Source organism: Myotis daubentonii, chromosome 7, assembly GCF_963259705.1.
Source record: "Myotis daubentonii chromosome 7, mMyoDau2.1, whole genome shotgun sequence".
Classification (NCBI taxonomy): Eukaryota; Metazoa; Chordata; class Mammalia; order Chiroptera; family Vespertilionidae; genus Myotis; species Myotis daubentonii.
Genome location: NC_081846.1, coordinates 33,182,855 through 33,195,830, shown reverse-complemented (window position 1 = coordinate 33,195,830; position 12,976 = coordinate 33,182,855). Strand labels below are relative to the sequence as shown.

Below are 12,976 nucleotides of genomic sequence, written 5' to 3'. Positions count from 1 at the left end.
TGAAGCCCCCCATGGGGCATGCTCACCACACGTTATATTTCCCTCCCCACCTTCCCAAGGACCAAAATAGGCTGTGCTGGTCTACCATAGCCGCGCCTCCTGGTGTGCAAGCCACATAATTAGTACCCCAGTCTGCCCGCTGAGAGGGCACTTCACCTTCCAGGTACTTGATCAGCAGTGGAATCTCCAGCTCCCACATGTCGGCCATGGAGGGTGCAATGCTGTGGCTCAGGGTCCTCAGAAGGTTGAGCATGGCTATCCCCCTCCCTTCCCCTTCGTAGGGGGATGACATCAGCACCTGCAGGGAACCCAGACTCCAGTGGGGCTCTGCTCATGGTCTGGGCAGCCCTGGGCAGCCCTGGGCTCCTCGCCCCCACAAAGAACACCTGGGACCAGATCGTGAGCTCCTTCCCTGCCCCATGGGTCATGGGTTAGCATCCGGAGTCCACACAAAGGTGCAAGATGGAGCCCGCCTCCCGGGGGCAGGCAAGCCACTGTCCTGGGGGTGCTTTGAGATGCTCAAAGGCCGAGCAGAGGAATCTGAGAGCAGGTTTGAGTCCACTGTCCCTGGCACACCTATACCAGAGGGACAGCAGGGACCAGGAAAGCTCTGTTGTCCAAGCATCCAGCTCCCTCCCCATTCTGGGTGCTCTGGGAATTAGGAGCTCGAGGGAGAGGCACCATAGGACAGGGTCTCAGCCAGGCCAGGGCACAACCTGGGCGAGCCACTCACCAGGAGACGGGCCAGCAGCTTCTGCGGTGCAGGTAGGTCCACTGAGGAAGAAGGAGATTCGACCCCTGCTGGAGTGCTTGGCCCAAACCAGGAGGTGCCCCACCCCCGTGTCCCCAAGGTGGGGCTCTACCCTGGAAGGTGCTTCCCTAACACGACCCCATTGTCCACAGAGAGAATATATGGGCACAGGGGATTTTCCATAAAGAACATCACTTTCATTGGCTTATCCTGGGAAGAGTGGAGAATCATGCTATGGGCTGGGGCTTAGAAGATGCTATTTTCAGGATAAGCCCACTTTGTAGTGGACACAGGGTCTCCCATGAGAGTGTGCATCTCTTACTGTGAACCTTGGCATCTATTGAGCCAACAGTAATCAGACACCTGCCCCCCACCTCCCCGCAACTACAGTTGCTGGGAGTCAATGAGTCTGTAAGAAACAAACACAGCGCTTGGACCAGTGGGCAAGGGAGGACCAGGCTTCCTGAGAAGTTGCAAGTGAGAGAGCCGAGTTGGGAGTGGGAGCATGAGGAAGACCTCAGGGGGTGGCCTCACGGGTTGCTCAAAACAGGCTCCAACCATTTGCTGTCCCTGAGTCCTAAAGGGCACCTCAAATCACCTCCACTGTCAGCCATGCCCATCAGCAAACCCCTGGGCCCTGAGAGCAGCCCCCTGGGAACAGCAGTGTCGTCCTGCACGTAGCTGGGCCTAGTCACTTTTTTGAGTCTGATGTTCACAGTGCTCAGTCGCGGGGACCACAGAGGAGTGGATTACAGAGGACTCATGATGGGACATCTATAGTTCCTCCACTTGGCTCACAGCAGCTCAGAGAGGTCACATGAGGGGAGAGGCTGAGCAGGACCTCGAAAGGGTAGGGTCTGGGCTGGGTCATGGGGACATGAAGAATGAGCCGCCAGAGGAAGTTTGTCCAGTGTTACTACCTCCTCAGATGAGACAAGGGCAGGCCTTTGGCCTGATTGTTTGGGCTCGGGATCTTCCTGGAGGAGGGGAAGTGTTCAGAGACATGGAGGGTCTCACTTAAGGGACCCGCCCAATCCCACCAGCTGGCTCAGGGATCTGCCCACCATGCCTGCTCTTGCTGGTCGCGCTGGCCTCCCCATCCACGATGCGGAACTGGCGTTCCGCCAGGTTTGTGAGGCTGATGCAGATGGGGGTCAAGACCTCCATGTTATTGGTCTCCATGATGTAGCACAAGAGCCTCACCCAAAACTCCTGGTGGAGAGAGGGGGCCAGGATTAGCTGGGACGTCCCATGGCCACACGAGGAGATGGGTCAGGTTCTCCCACAGTGTGGACCTCACCTCAGTTTCCCAAAACTGTACTCCCACCCACTGACAGCCTCAACCCTGGCTGGCTCTGCTGCCAACCCCAGTCTTTGTCAGGGCCATCAAGTGACAACCTCCTGATATGGCGGAGGAAGCCAGCTGGTCCTGGGGGCCCAACTCCCACCCCGGCTGACCTCCCACCAACCCCACACCATCACATCCTCTTCGACCAGCACCCACCCTCTAACCCCAAATCCTACAGAGATGCACACTGGGCAGATGACTCAGCCGAGCTTGCCCACTGTGATGGTCAGGTTTATGTGTCAACATGGCTAGGTGAGAGTACCCAGTTATTCAACCAAACACTCCTCTAGGTGTGGCTGTGAAGGGTTTTGTAATCCTTAAAGGAGATTATCTGAGATAGGGTGGGTGGACTTCATCCCATCAGTTAAAGAGTCTTAAGAGCAAAAAAAACTAAGTTTCTCTAAGGAAGAGGATAGCCTGCCGCATGACAGCAGCAGCAGCTCCTACCTGAGTTTCCAGCCTGCAGGCCTGTCCTGCAAACTTCGGGCTTGCCAGCCCCCACATTTGCACAAACCAATGCCTTGAAATAAGTTGTGTATATGTATGTGTATTTCTCCTATGGCCCTGTTTCTCGGGAGAACGCTGACTAATATAGATTCTTGGAGCCCCCCAACTTCATCCTACCATCTCCTCCCTCCGTGGATGCTTATTGAACACCCCCAGCTAATCCTGGCCCCCCTAAGCCTCACTATGCGTCTCTGGGAGTTTGGACTAAGGCTCCTCTGCTACTAATTAACAAGTGAAGCCACTCAGCTATTCTGGCTGCCAGGACTAGAACCCTCAGCTCCTGGGTTCCCCCGAGGAGGAGGCCTCACGGTGAACTGGAAACAGTATTTTAATCCCGGACGCACTATTTACCAGCTTCGAATCTGGAGCAAATTTATGTCTCTCTGATCCTTAATTTCCTCCTCTACAAAAGCAGGGTAATAATAAGAGAGCCTATCTCACAGGGCTGTTGGGATCATTCAATGAGTGTCCACGTGCTGCACACCTGGCACAGTACCTGCTATATACAGGCTCGGTGAATTGTAGAGATCATTTTTCTTCTAATTATTTCTGTTATTAAGATAAACTGCAACTGGACAGGGGTATCTAGCCCAGGGCCTTAGTTAATGGACAATGATTCCCTCCTTGAGCTGCATGGTAAATGTTTCCTATCTTATTGCTATGTCACAGTGCAATTGGAAGTTGACACATTTATTTCTCCGTAAGCCTGTGAATTCATTGGGGTCATACGGTGTCATTTTGGTGTATGTCCTCATGTCTTTACTGTATGTTTATGGAATTAAACCACTAAAATAATTTGTTTTCACACACACACACACACACACACACACACAACTTATCAGGACTGAAGGGGATTTAAGTCAACAAATACATTTCAGGCAATAAGTCAACTGATACATAGTAAGGCTTACTGTGTGCCAGCCATTGCCCAAGCATCTGGGGGCTCTAAGTTCCCATCAAGCATCTGGCTCTGGAACTGGATCTTGAAGGTCTACAGCTCAGGCAATTGGAAGATCAAGGCCCCCATGCATCACAGGCAGTGGGAATGGGAGAAGCAACAGCACAGTCCTGGACATGCAATGTTTCCCCAAGCCTGAGCCATGCAGACATGAGCAATTAGCTTCAGTGTGCCAGCCCAGTGGGCAGGTGGGCGGGGCTCACTCACGTTGGTCATCCCACTGACAGCAGAGGTTATGATCTTCACGGTGTCCATGGTGACTTTGTGGACCATCTTTTCCTCCAGGTCCCTCTGATGAAAGCTCTCCCGGCGATTCGTCTGGAATGCAGAATCGAGGGGTCCCTGCTTGAGGGCTAGCAAGGGGCTGTGGTCTTGGGTGTGATCTCCTCACCCCCATGGGGTTGAAGCCCGGACACTGCGTATCCAGGATGCTCAGAGCTGGGAATGCCTCTCTGTGCTTTCTAGACTCCTGCCTGTGTGTCTGCACCCACCTTTGCCTACAGTTCACTGTGTCTGCATACTTGTGTCAAGGACGTATATGCATATAGTTCAAGCTCAGGTACATTCTTTCTCCGACACTTTGGAAACCATTTCCAAAATCCACCTGCTCCATGGTCTGCATGCCAGGACCACTCACCAATTTGTAGGTGGACAGGGTCAGCTGAATGGACACGTACTTTAGGCCCCAGCCTTTGATCCTGTCCTGGAAGCCAGACAGAGCCAGCTGGCCGATGATGCGGAGAATTGCCATTCTCACCTGAGAGGACAGGGCGACAGACACGCTGGGGGTCGGGGTGGGCTCCAGGGTGGGAGGCTGGGCATCCAACACCCAATCCCATGACATGAGACAGTAGAATTGGGGTGCTCTTTGCTGGAAGGGGTCTCAGGAGCCACCTGACCACTACCCACTCTGTTCACTACCCCTGCCTCAACCAGAGGATCCCGCTCTGCAGCATGTCCACCCCAGAATCTCGCCTGGACCTTTCAGAAACATAGCGTGCACTGCCTTTTACGTAGACAGCTCCATCCTCAGGGGACAACCTGAGGCTCCCTGGTGCTCATGTGTGGGCCAGCGCAGAACAAGCCTGTTCTCTCTTCCCCAGACAGCCTCCAGCTATTGAAGACAGCTTTGCCTGAACCCCCAGTCCAAATCCCCCATTCCCTCCTCGCTTCTGCTGACCCTCCCATCCTGGACCTCTCCTCCCTGGGGTCAGGCAGCAGCCCCCAGGGTCCAAGGCCAGAACCAAAGCTACACTCCCAGGCGGCCATGGCTGCAGTGGCTCCCTTATTTGGAGGGTGGAGGGTGCATCCCTCATCTGCTTTTTTCACATGCAGTAGTGACCTTACAACACCCCAAGCTGAGTCCCCTTGGCCTGCCCTCTGTCCAGATGTGTCTGAGACCCCAGTAGGCAGCAGTGAGAGTGAGATGAGAGCGAGCCACAGCTTTGATGGGCCTCACTCACCTCCAGCCCTACTCAGGGCTGGCTGGGAGCTAGGTTTCCTACTGAAGGGCGTTACTTCGGGAGGCCGGCCTCCACCCACAGAGCTGGAGAGGAGCCAAGGCGCTGCTGATGGAAGAAGGCCCCTGCCGACTTCCCTTTGCTTCCCAGCAGGGACTTCAGAGCGCCAACCCGTCCAGGTCTCTGCCCTGTTACCTTGGAGCGGGTGTCAGAGATGGTGTTCTTGACCACCCGGATGGCCAGGCAGATGGTCTTGATATTCATTCTGGGATCTGAAAGAGGAAAACCAGCCTGGAGGGCCGATGGCCTCAGGGCTGGGCTCTGAGATGCCCAGAGCAGCAGGAGCTCACCTTCCCTGGACAGCCATCAGGTGGCTTGTCCACGTCACAGCCTCCTGAGCCTCCAATTCACCACCACATGCTGAAGGGCACTGCCCTCAGAGCCTCCCAATGCCCGGCCCAGCCCACACTGGCCCACCCTAGGGCGATGTGTTTATGTCTCACTCCCTCAGTCTCTTCTCTCTCTCTCTCTCTCTCTCTCTCTCTCTCTCTCTCTCTCTCTCTTTTAAATTGATGTTTAGAGAGAGAGGAAGGGAGAGAAGGGATAGAGAGATAGAAACATCAATGAGAAAGAAACATTGGTCGGCTGCCTCCTGTATGCCCCGCACTGGGTATCAAGCCCACAACCCAGGCATGTGCCCTAACTGGGAATCAAACTGGTGACTTCTTAGGGCCTGGATCAGCGCTCAACCACTGAGCCACATCAGCGAGGCCCAGGTTTAGTTGTATGTCTCCTTTGAACCCAGTCAGGCTCTCCTTGAAAGCAGGGTCACAGCCCCAACTGGTTTGGCTCAGTGGATGGAGCGTCAGCCTGCGGACTCAGGGGTCCCAGGTTCGATTCTGGTCAAGGGCAGGTACCTTGGTTGCGGGCACATCCCCAGTAGGGGGTGTGCAGGAGGCAGCTGATCGATATTTCTAACTCTCTATCCCTCTCTCTTCCTCTCTGTAAAAAAATCAATAAAATATATTTTAAAGAAAGAAAGCAGGGTCTCCACCTCAGAGCTTCTTAGTCCCCTCAGCTGGGCACACAGTTCTGGGCACACAGTGGGTATGAGTAGGCTGCAAAGCATAGCTGTGGAGAGCCTGGGCTCCAGGGCCAGGCTGACCGGGTTCAAAACCTGTCCCCAGTACACCCCAGCTGTGTGACCTCGGGTGAATCACTCAGTTTCCCTCTGTGCCTCAGTTTCCTTACCTATAAAATGTGGGTAAGTATAGTACCTCCCTCACAGAGGTCCTGTGAGCAGTAATGAGTTAGCATGGTGCCTGGCACACAGCACATGCTGCTTTGTGTTTTAAAACTAATGACAGCACACCCTGTTAAAGGAGGAAGAAGATTAAGGGAGATGAGAAAGCACCTCCATGAGAAGGTTCTGGAGAGATAATGTGTGGACAGAATTAGGGTTGGGTGCTCCGGTTGATGTTCAAGTCTAGGTGTTACTGGAATTCCATGCTGGTGGAGGAAAAGCAGGAAATGAGGACAGGCAATCAGGCACTGAGGAGGAATGTTACATTTTTTTTTTCTGATTGTAAAAATAGTGTATGTTGTCCTGGCCAGGTGGCTCAGTTGATTGGAGCATCGTCCCATACACCATAAGATTGCAGTTTTAATTCCCAGTGGGGGCATGCCCAGTGAGGCAACCAATTGATGTTTGTCTCTCTCTTTCTCTCTCTCTCTCATTAGTAAAAACATATCCTTAGGTGAAGATTAAAAAAATAATAGTGCACGCCCAGCCGGTGTGGCTCAGTGGTTGAGCATCAACCCATGAACCAGGAAGTCACAGTTCGATTCCCTATCAGGATGCATGTCCAAGTTGTGGACTTGGTCCCCAGTGGGATGCATGCTGGAGGCAGCCGATCAATGATTCTCTCTCGTCATTGATGTTTCTACCTTTCTCTCTCCCTTCCTCTCTCTTAAACCAATAACACCATTTTTTTAATAAAATAAAAATTTTTTAAATAGTGCTGCCCTGGCCAATGTGGCTCAGTTGGTTGGATATCGTCCTGTGCATCAAAAGGTTGCTGGTTCGATTCCTGGTCAGGGCACATGCCTGGGTTGTGGGGCTGGATCCCCCGTGGGGGCGTGCAGGAGGCAGCCAATCGATGTTCTGTTCTCTCATCAATGTTTCTCTTTTTCTCTCCCTCTCCCTTCCTCTCTAAAAAAAGTAAAAATATTTTTTAAAATATTGTATGTTCATTGCAAGATTAAAATAAAAAATTACCATTCAACAGTTTGTGTTTTTTAAACCCATTTATGCTTAAATATATGGATTTCTTTTAAATAACCAAGGCCATGCTATATATACTGTCTCACACTGTATTATTACACTAAATATATAAAGGGCAGCTTTTCCATGAAAAAGTATAGATTGACTATACCCTTAATGGCTGTATGATACTCCATTATTCGGTTATACTATCATTCCAAAAATTTTCTATAGAAGAAAATTAGGTTGTTTCTAATGTTTTGCTTTTATGCACAATGTTATAGTGAACATTTGGGCAATTATTTCATTCAGAGAATTGACAAAACGTTGGATTGTTGAGCCCAGGTTTTGGTCCCTATCCAATTGAGCATCCAAAATTCTTTATCATTTTACACCCTTGTCAAAGAAGTATAAGAAGCTGGTTTCTTGTTCTTCTAGCCCAGGGATTAGCAAAGTGTAGCCCATAGGCTAAATTCAGCCCAAATCCGGCTTTTGTAAATCAGGTTTTACAGTCCCACTCTGTAGTCTATGGCTGCTTTTGCTCTGCAATGGCAGATTGAGCCACTGTTCCAGAGACCATGTGGCCTGCAGAGCTGAAAATAATTTTACTATCACCTTTTACAGAGAAATGGCTAGGCCAATCTAGTCATCATCATCTCTGCTCACTGGATAGGTAGAAAGGGTCTTATTGATGCTTAAATTTGCATTTCTTGAAGAGAGAGCTTTACTATCAGCAGAAAGTCCTGCACACAATTGCCAGGTTTGTGCCCTGCACACAATCACTCAGTTCAAGGGCTGAGCAAAAGCCACCCAGGCTCTTCTCACCATGTACCTGCAGGGCTGCATGCTGCCAGCAGGGGGCACATTGTTCAAAAGGTGAGGTCTGAGCTAGTGTGTGGCTGCAGACAGTATTTCCCTTTTGATATCAAGGCCAGAGTTTGGGTTTAAGGATTTAGAATCAGGAGTTTAGACTAAAGTTGGGCATTGGGTCAATGATTTAGGGATATACCTACATGATATATGAGTCTTTCTATTCATCTTTGAGTTAGCTTTGGGGTTAGTACTAAGATTCAGGTTAACAGTCTGAAATTCAGACTCAGGTGGAAGCTGGGATTCAGAGTTTAAGGAGAGGGTTAGGGGTGGGGAAGTTGGGTCACAGTGCTGGTTAAGTTCAAGGATAGAAAACGTGAAGGAACTCAGAGCGTTGGCTCCTTAGCCCACCCAGTGGTGTCTACAAAAGAGGAAATGACAGAAGTCCAGACATGGGTGAAACCCACCTCTCCGGACCCCCACCCGCCTTCCTGCCCTTGCTCACCATCTGCGCCCACCACTGCCCTGATCAGGGTGAGGGTTCCCACGCGGATGGCCTCCTTGCTTATCTCCATTTGGCTGAGAAAGAACTTCATCAGCTCCTTAGGGTAGGAGCGAGCTGCAGGGGGAAGGGCAGTTTGAATCCCTCCCACTGAGCCAGAGCAGCGGGGGAGGCAGCCCCAGCTGTGCTCAGAGCCTCACCGAGGGCTATGAAGCAGTGTTCGATCTCCCTCACATTCTGGCTGCTGTACTGCTGCTGGACGGGGGCCTTGGTGCACACCTAGGAAGGGGCCATGCAGGGAGGGTGGGTGAGGTCACAGCCGAGCAGTGGAATGTAGGAGCACAGGAGAAAGACAAGGCCTCCGCCACCCTTTTGACCCGGTCGGCCACTTGCCGCAGCCCGCGTCCTACAGATCCACCCTGAGAATGCCACGCCCAGCCGCGCTTGCCAGCCTCACCTGGATGTGCAGTTCTGTGAAAATAGTGTGTAGATGCATTTGGGGGACGGGGGTGCTGGTGATGACCGACACTTCTAGGATCTGCCTCAAGACCTGCAACAGATGGCCAAATGGTGGCAGATGACCTTCCACCAACTCATGGTCACAGTAGACGTTTGGTGATGAGGTGATCCTGGATTTAGGGTGGGCCTTAAATCCAATGACTGGTGTCCTTATAAGAAGAGAAGACACAGAGACAGGGACTGGGAAGAAGTCCACGTGAAAACGAAGGACAGGTTAGGAATGATGCTGCCTCAAGCCTAGCAATGCCTGGACGCCAGACGCTGGGAAAGGCAAGCAAGGATTCTCCCCCAGAGCCTTCAGAGGGAATGCAGCCCTGCCCACACCTTGAATTTAGACGTCTGGTCATCAGAACCTTGAGAGAATAAACTTCTGTTGATTTAAGCCACCCATCTTGTGGTTCTTTGTTCTAGCAGCCCCAGGAAACTACACAAAGGTCACAGCCTCGCCGTGGCCTCTAAAACCCTGTGGGATCTTATCCCTTCCCCCTAAAAGTACCAGGCCCCATGGCTCCTCACAGGGCACAGATGTTGGGTCTGCTGCCAATCGTCCAAATATCAGACATCCCACCTTCCATCCAGATGGCACCTCTCCTCCCCCCCACCTCCCGCGCACCCCCCCTTCGCCCCGTCTCGGTACACTTGGGGACCAGGCCTCCAGCCCAGGCGAGTTCCGGCACAGCCCGCACCTGCGTGACGAAGAGGGCCTCCAGGCTGCCCTGGTACTCTGCCAGCAGCAGGGGGAGGTAGTCGTACACCTCCTCCCGCAGGTCATCGTTGGGCAGGAGCAGGTTCAGCATGGGCCTCAGGGACTTGATGACCCCCAGCTTCACCTACCACAGGAGGGGAATCTCAGGATTCCTTGGCCCAGGCCCCCAGCAAGGACCAGTCATGTCAGCCCTGTCCACAGAGTCAAGAAGGTGTGACAGAGGGGACCTTGGAAGTAGAGTTGAGTCCTTGCCCAGGGCCCCACAGGTGAGCAGTGAGGCCAGGCTGTTCCCATGAGTCCTGGCTCTCTCACTTAGGTGGCCTTGTACAGGTACTTATTCACTCTGTGTCTCTTTCCTCATTTGTAAAACAGTCCTACACCATAAAGTTGGCATGGAAATAGCTCCCATAGGTAAACCACATGAAGAGCTCCCACTGGCACATAATACGACCCCCACCTAGAAGCTCCCAGGGCTTTATCAAGCCGGCCTCCTGGGTCACCAGTGCCTGGGCATTCAGGGGCATGACCTCCTAGCTCTGCCATTAATGAGGTCACTATCTCTCTGGGGTCCTGGGAACAAGGCTAGACCCAGCGGTGTCTCAGCTCTCCCAGCCCCACAGGCTAGGGAGCCATTACCTGGGGGAAGGCAGGCCCCCCTAAGAAGGGCTCATCTCACCTCTGGGTTGTAGCTCCTCAGCCACACGGTCACGAAATAGCGATACATGGGGAACAGCTTTATAGCAAACTGCTCCTCGGTCATTACAGGGTACACACTGTCCTCCAGATGCCTCAGGTAGAACTGCACCGTCTCACAGAAGGTCTCCATGGCTATGGTGGGAGAGGGGGAACCCAGAGGGGTAGGAGGCAGGACACAGCCCCATCCACAGAGTCAAAAATATGTGACAGAGGGGACCTTGGAAGTAGGGTTGAGTCCTTCTCCAGGAGGGAGGGAGCGCTCACACACTTCCACAGCTAGTAGGTTACTGAGATGGCCAGGGACAGCCCAGAAAAATCCCCTCTGCATCTCTCTCTCTCTGCCCTCCCAGCCCCTCACCACTCCCTAGTTTTTATCCCATATACCTGTGTATAAAAGAATCCCCCAGGGTTGGGGGGGTGGTATTAAGTACACAGGCATGTCCAGGCCCTGGCCCTTGAGATTCACATGCAGGAGTCAAGGATGGGGCCTGGACATAACTCTTTACCCACATCCTGGGGACGCCAATACAGAGGGAAGCAAACCCAGTTTGCCCTATTTTTCTCAGGGTTCAGGGATTTGGGGACCAAGATAACATTATGTAATGAAAAGTTGGGCAAGCAGATCGGATGTTAACAGCATCAAAGACCTGCCCTAGTCAGGCCCAACATGGAGACATTTCCCCTGGTCTCCTCCCTGAAGGGGAATCCCATCCCCTTCACTGGTCTGAGAAGCTTAACTACAGAGCAAGCTACGCTGAGTCACAGGGACAGCTTTCTTCTCTAAGCCACCTGCCCCCCTGGAGAGCCAATCAGAGGCCACACCAAGCAGTAGATTGAACAAATGTTTGGGAATAGATGAACAAACAGCCTCTGGTTCAACAACCCCCCCACACACACACTTCCTACCCCAGTTTCCCCTCCAGCACCCTGACTGGGCCAGACCCGCAGGCCCACGGGGGACACGTACCACCACAGATCACCTGGCGCATCTTGGCTTCGTTGACGAGTCTCAGCATGGTGAATATGGTTGCCAGGGTGATGCCCATGTAGGGCATGAACTCAAACACTGTAGTGTTGGGGAGGGGTTGAGGGAGCAAGGTCAGCCGGGAAAAGGTGAAGGTGACACCTCCACTCTGCCCCCAACCCAATCCCAGTGCCTGCCGAGACAAGGAACCCCTTTGTGCCCCTATGGCCACAGGAAATAGTGTGGAAGTCAAGAGGTAAAGTGCCAGCTAGATGTAGGTGAAGGGAAAGGAAGACAGAAAAGGGAGGGGCAACAGAGGGACAGAAGGAAGAGAGAGAGCAGAGACAGAGCCATGGGAAAGATGGGAGAGGCAGGAAGTGGGAGACAGTGAGCTCTCAGAGCACGTTGGCTTCCTTGAAATGATGTCTGTTCCCTTTGGGTGTCACAGATTTTCTTGGGTGGATGAGAAACAGAAAGAAAGAGAGTGAGGAAGAGGAACTGAAAGAAGACCAGCAGGCAGAAAAGAGGAGGGCAGAGAAAGAAAGGAAACAGAGATGGGAAGGGGACAGAGAAAAGAGGTTGTTGGGAGAAAGGGTAACAGGTGACAGGCCCCACTCCAACACCTCTCTGAGCCTAGGCCTTCCACTGTGCTGGGAGCCCCCAGCCTCACCAACATGCTTTCTTTAGACTTTCCTTCCCTGACTGGCCCCCTTCCTCCTATTCATCCATCTGTCCCTCTGTCCTGGTTCTCTGGTCTCAGCACACAAGAGGCCTAGCCCTCCCTTGCCCCTGAACCCCTCCAGCTGTCATCTCACAGCAAGTGATCGATCCTCTTTGTCTTCACCCCTCCCACCTCCCTCCAGCCTGCCCAGGCTCCATCCCCAGCACACCATGAAACTCTTCTTGGCCAAGCAGCCTTCTCCAGCCTCATCCTTCAACAAGATGGGACACAACTGCCCCTGGGCCCTTGCTGAATCACTGTCCTCTTTGCAAGGCCCACTACACTGCACTGTCCTCACCTTCCTCCCTATTCTTACGATCCCTCCTAAGCCTTCTTAATGGTAAGGCTTCTCTCTTCTCTTCTCTCTCTACTTTCATGCTCTTGGGGTCAGTGGCTTTGAACACCACCTACACTCTGAGGTCCCTTGGTAGGAAGGCTGAGCCCAGATCTGCCCTCTGAACTCAGCATCCACACATCAGCTCCCCACATGACCTCTCCACTTGGACATCTCACAAGGAATGCAAACTCCATACATACAAATGAGGTTCTTTCTGAGCCCCCAAGTTATCTCTCTCTCCACGTTTCCCATCTCAGGACATTAACAACCACATACCTTATTGCTCAAACCTGAAATGTGGGAGTCATTCTTGCTTCCTCTTCACCTCCTACACACAACTTACAGTTTCATGCCCAAGCCCCATCCATACTTTCCATCTGTTCACTACTCACCAAACGCACTCCAACCCAAGCCACCATCACCACACCTTCACA

At 52.5% G+C, this 12,976-nt stretch overlaps 1 protein-coding gene across 1 annotated transcript in view; it reads right to left on the bottom strand.

Annotated features, from left to right (window-relative positions):
* The window catches only part of MROH2A (maestro heat like repeat family member 2A), a 43,522-nt gene that overhangs the window by 26,580 nt on the left and 3,966 nt on the right, over positions 1-12,976 (bottom strand). The window contains exons 5-16 of the mRNA XM_059704870.1: positions 11,488-11,586; positions 10,501-10,652; positions 9,805-9,948; positions 9,057-9,149; positions 8,800-8,878; positions 8,603-8,716; positions 5,220-5,296; positions 4,202-4,321; positions 3,772-3,882; positions 1,816-1,963; positions 734-774; positions 157-298 (exon numbers count right to left, since the gene is read on the bottom strand). Of these exons, the coding sequence (XP_059560853.1) occupies positions 157-298; positions 734-774; positions 1,816-1,963; positions 3,772-3,882; positions 4,202-4,321; positions 5,220-5,296; positions 8,603-8,716; positions 8,800-8,878; positions 9,057-9,149; positions 9,805-9,948; positions 10,501-10,652; positions 11,488-11,586 (1,320 nt within the window). The remainder of the gene's footprint in view (positions 1-156; positions 299-733; positions 775-1,815; positions 1,964-3,771; positions 3,883-4,201; positions 4,322-5,219; positions 5,297-8,602; positions 8,717-8,799; positions 8,879-9,056; positions 9,150-9,804; positions 9,949-10,500; positions 10,653-11,487; positions 11,587-12,976) is intronic.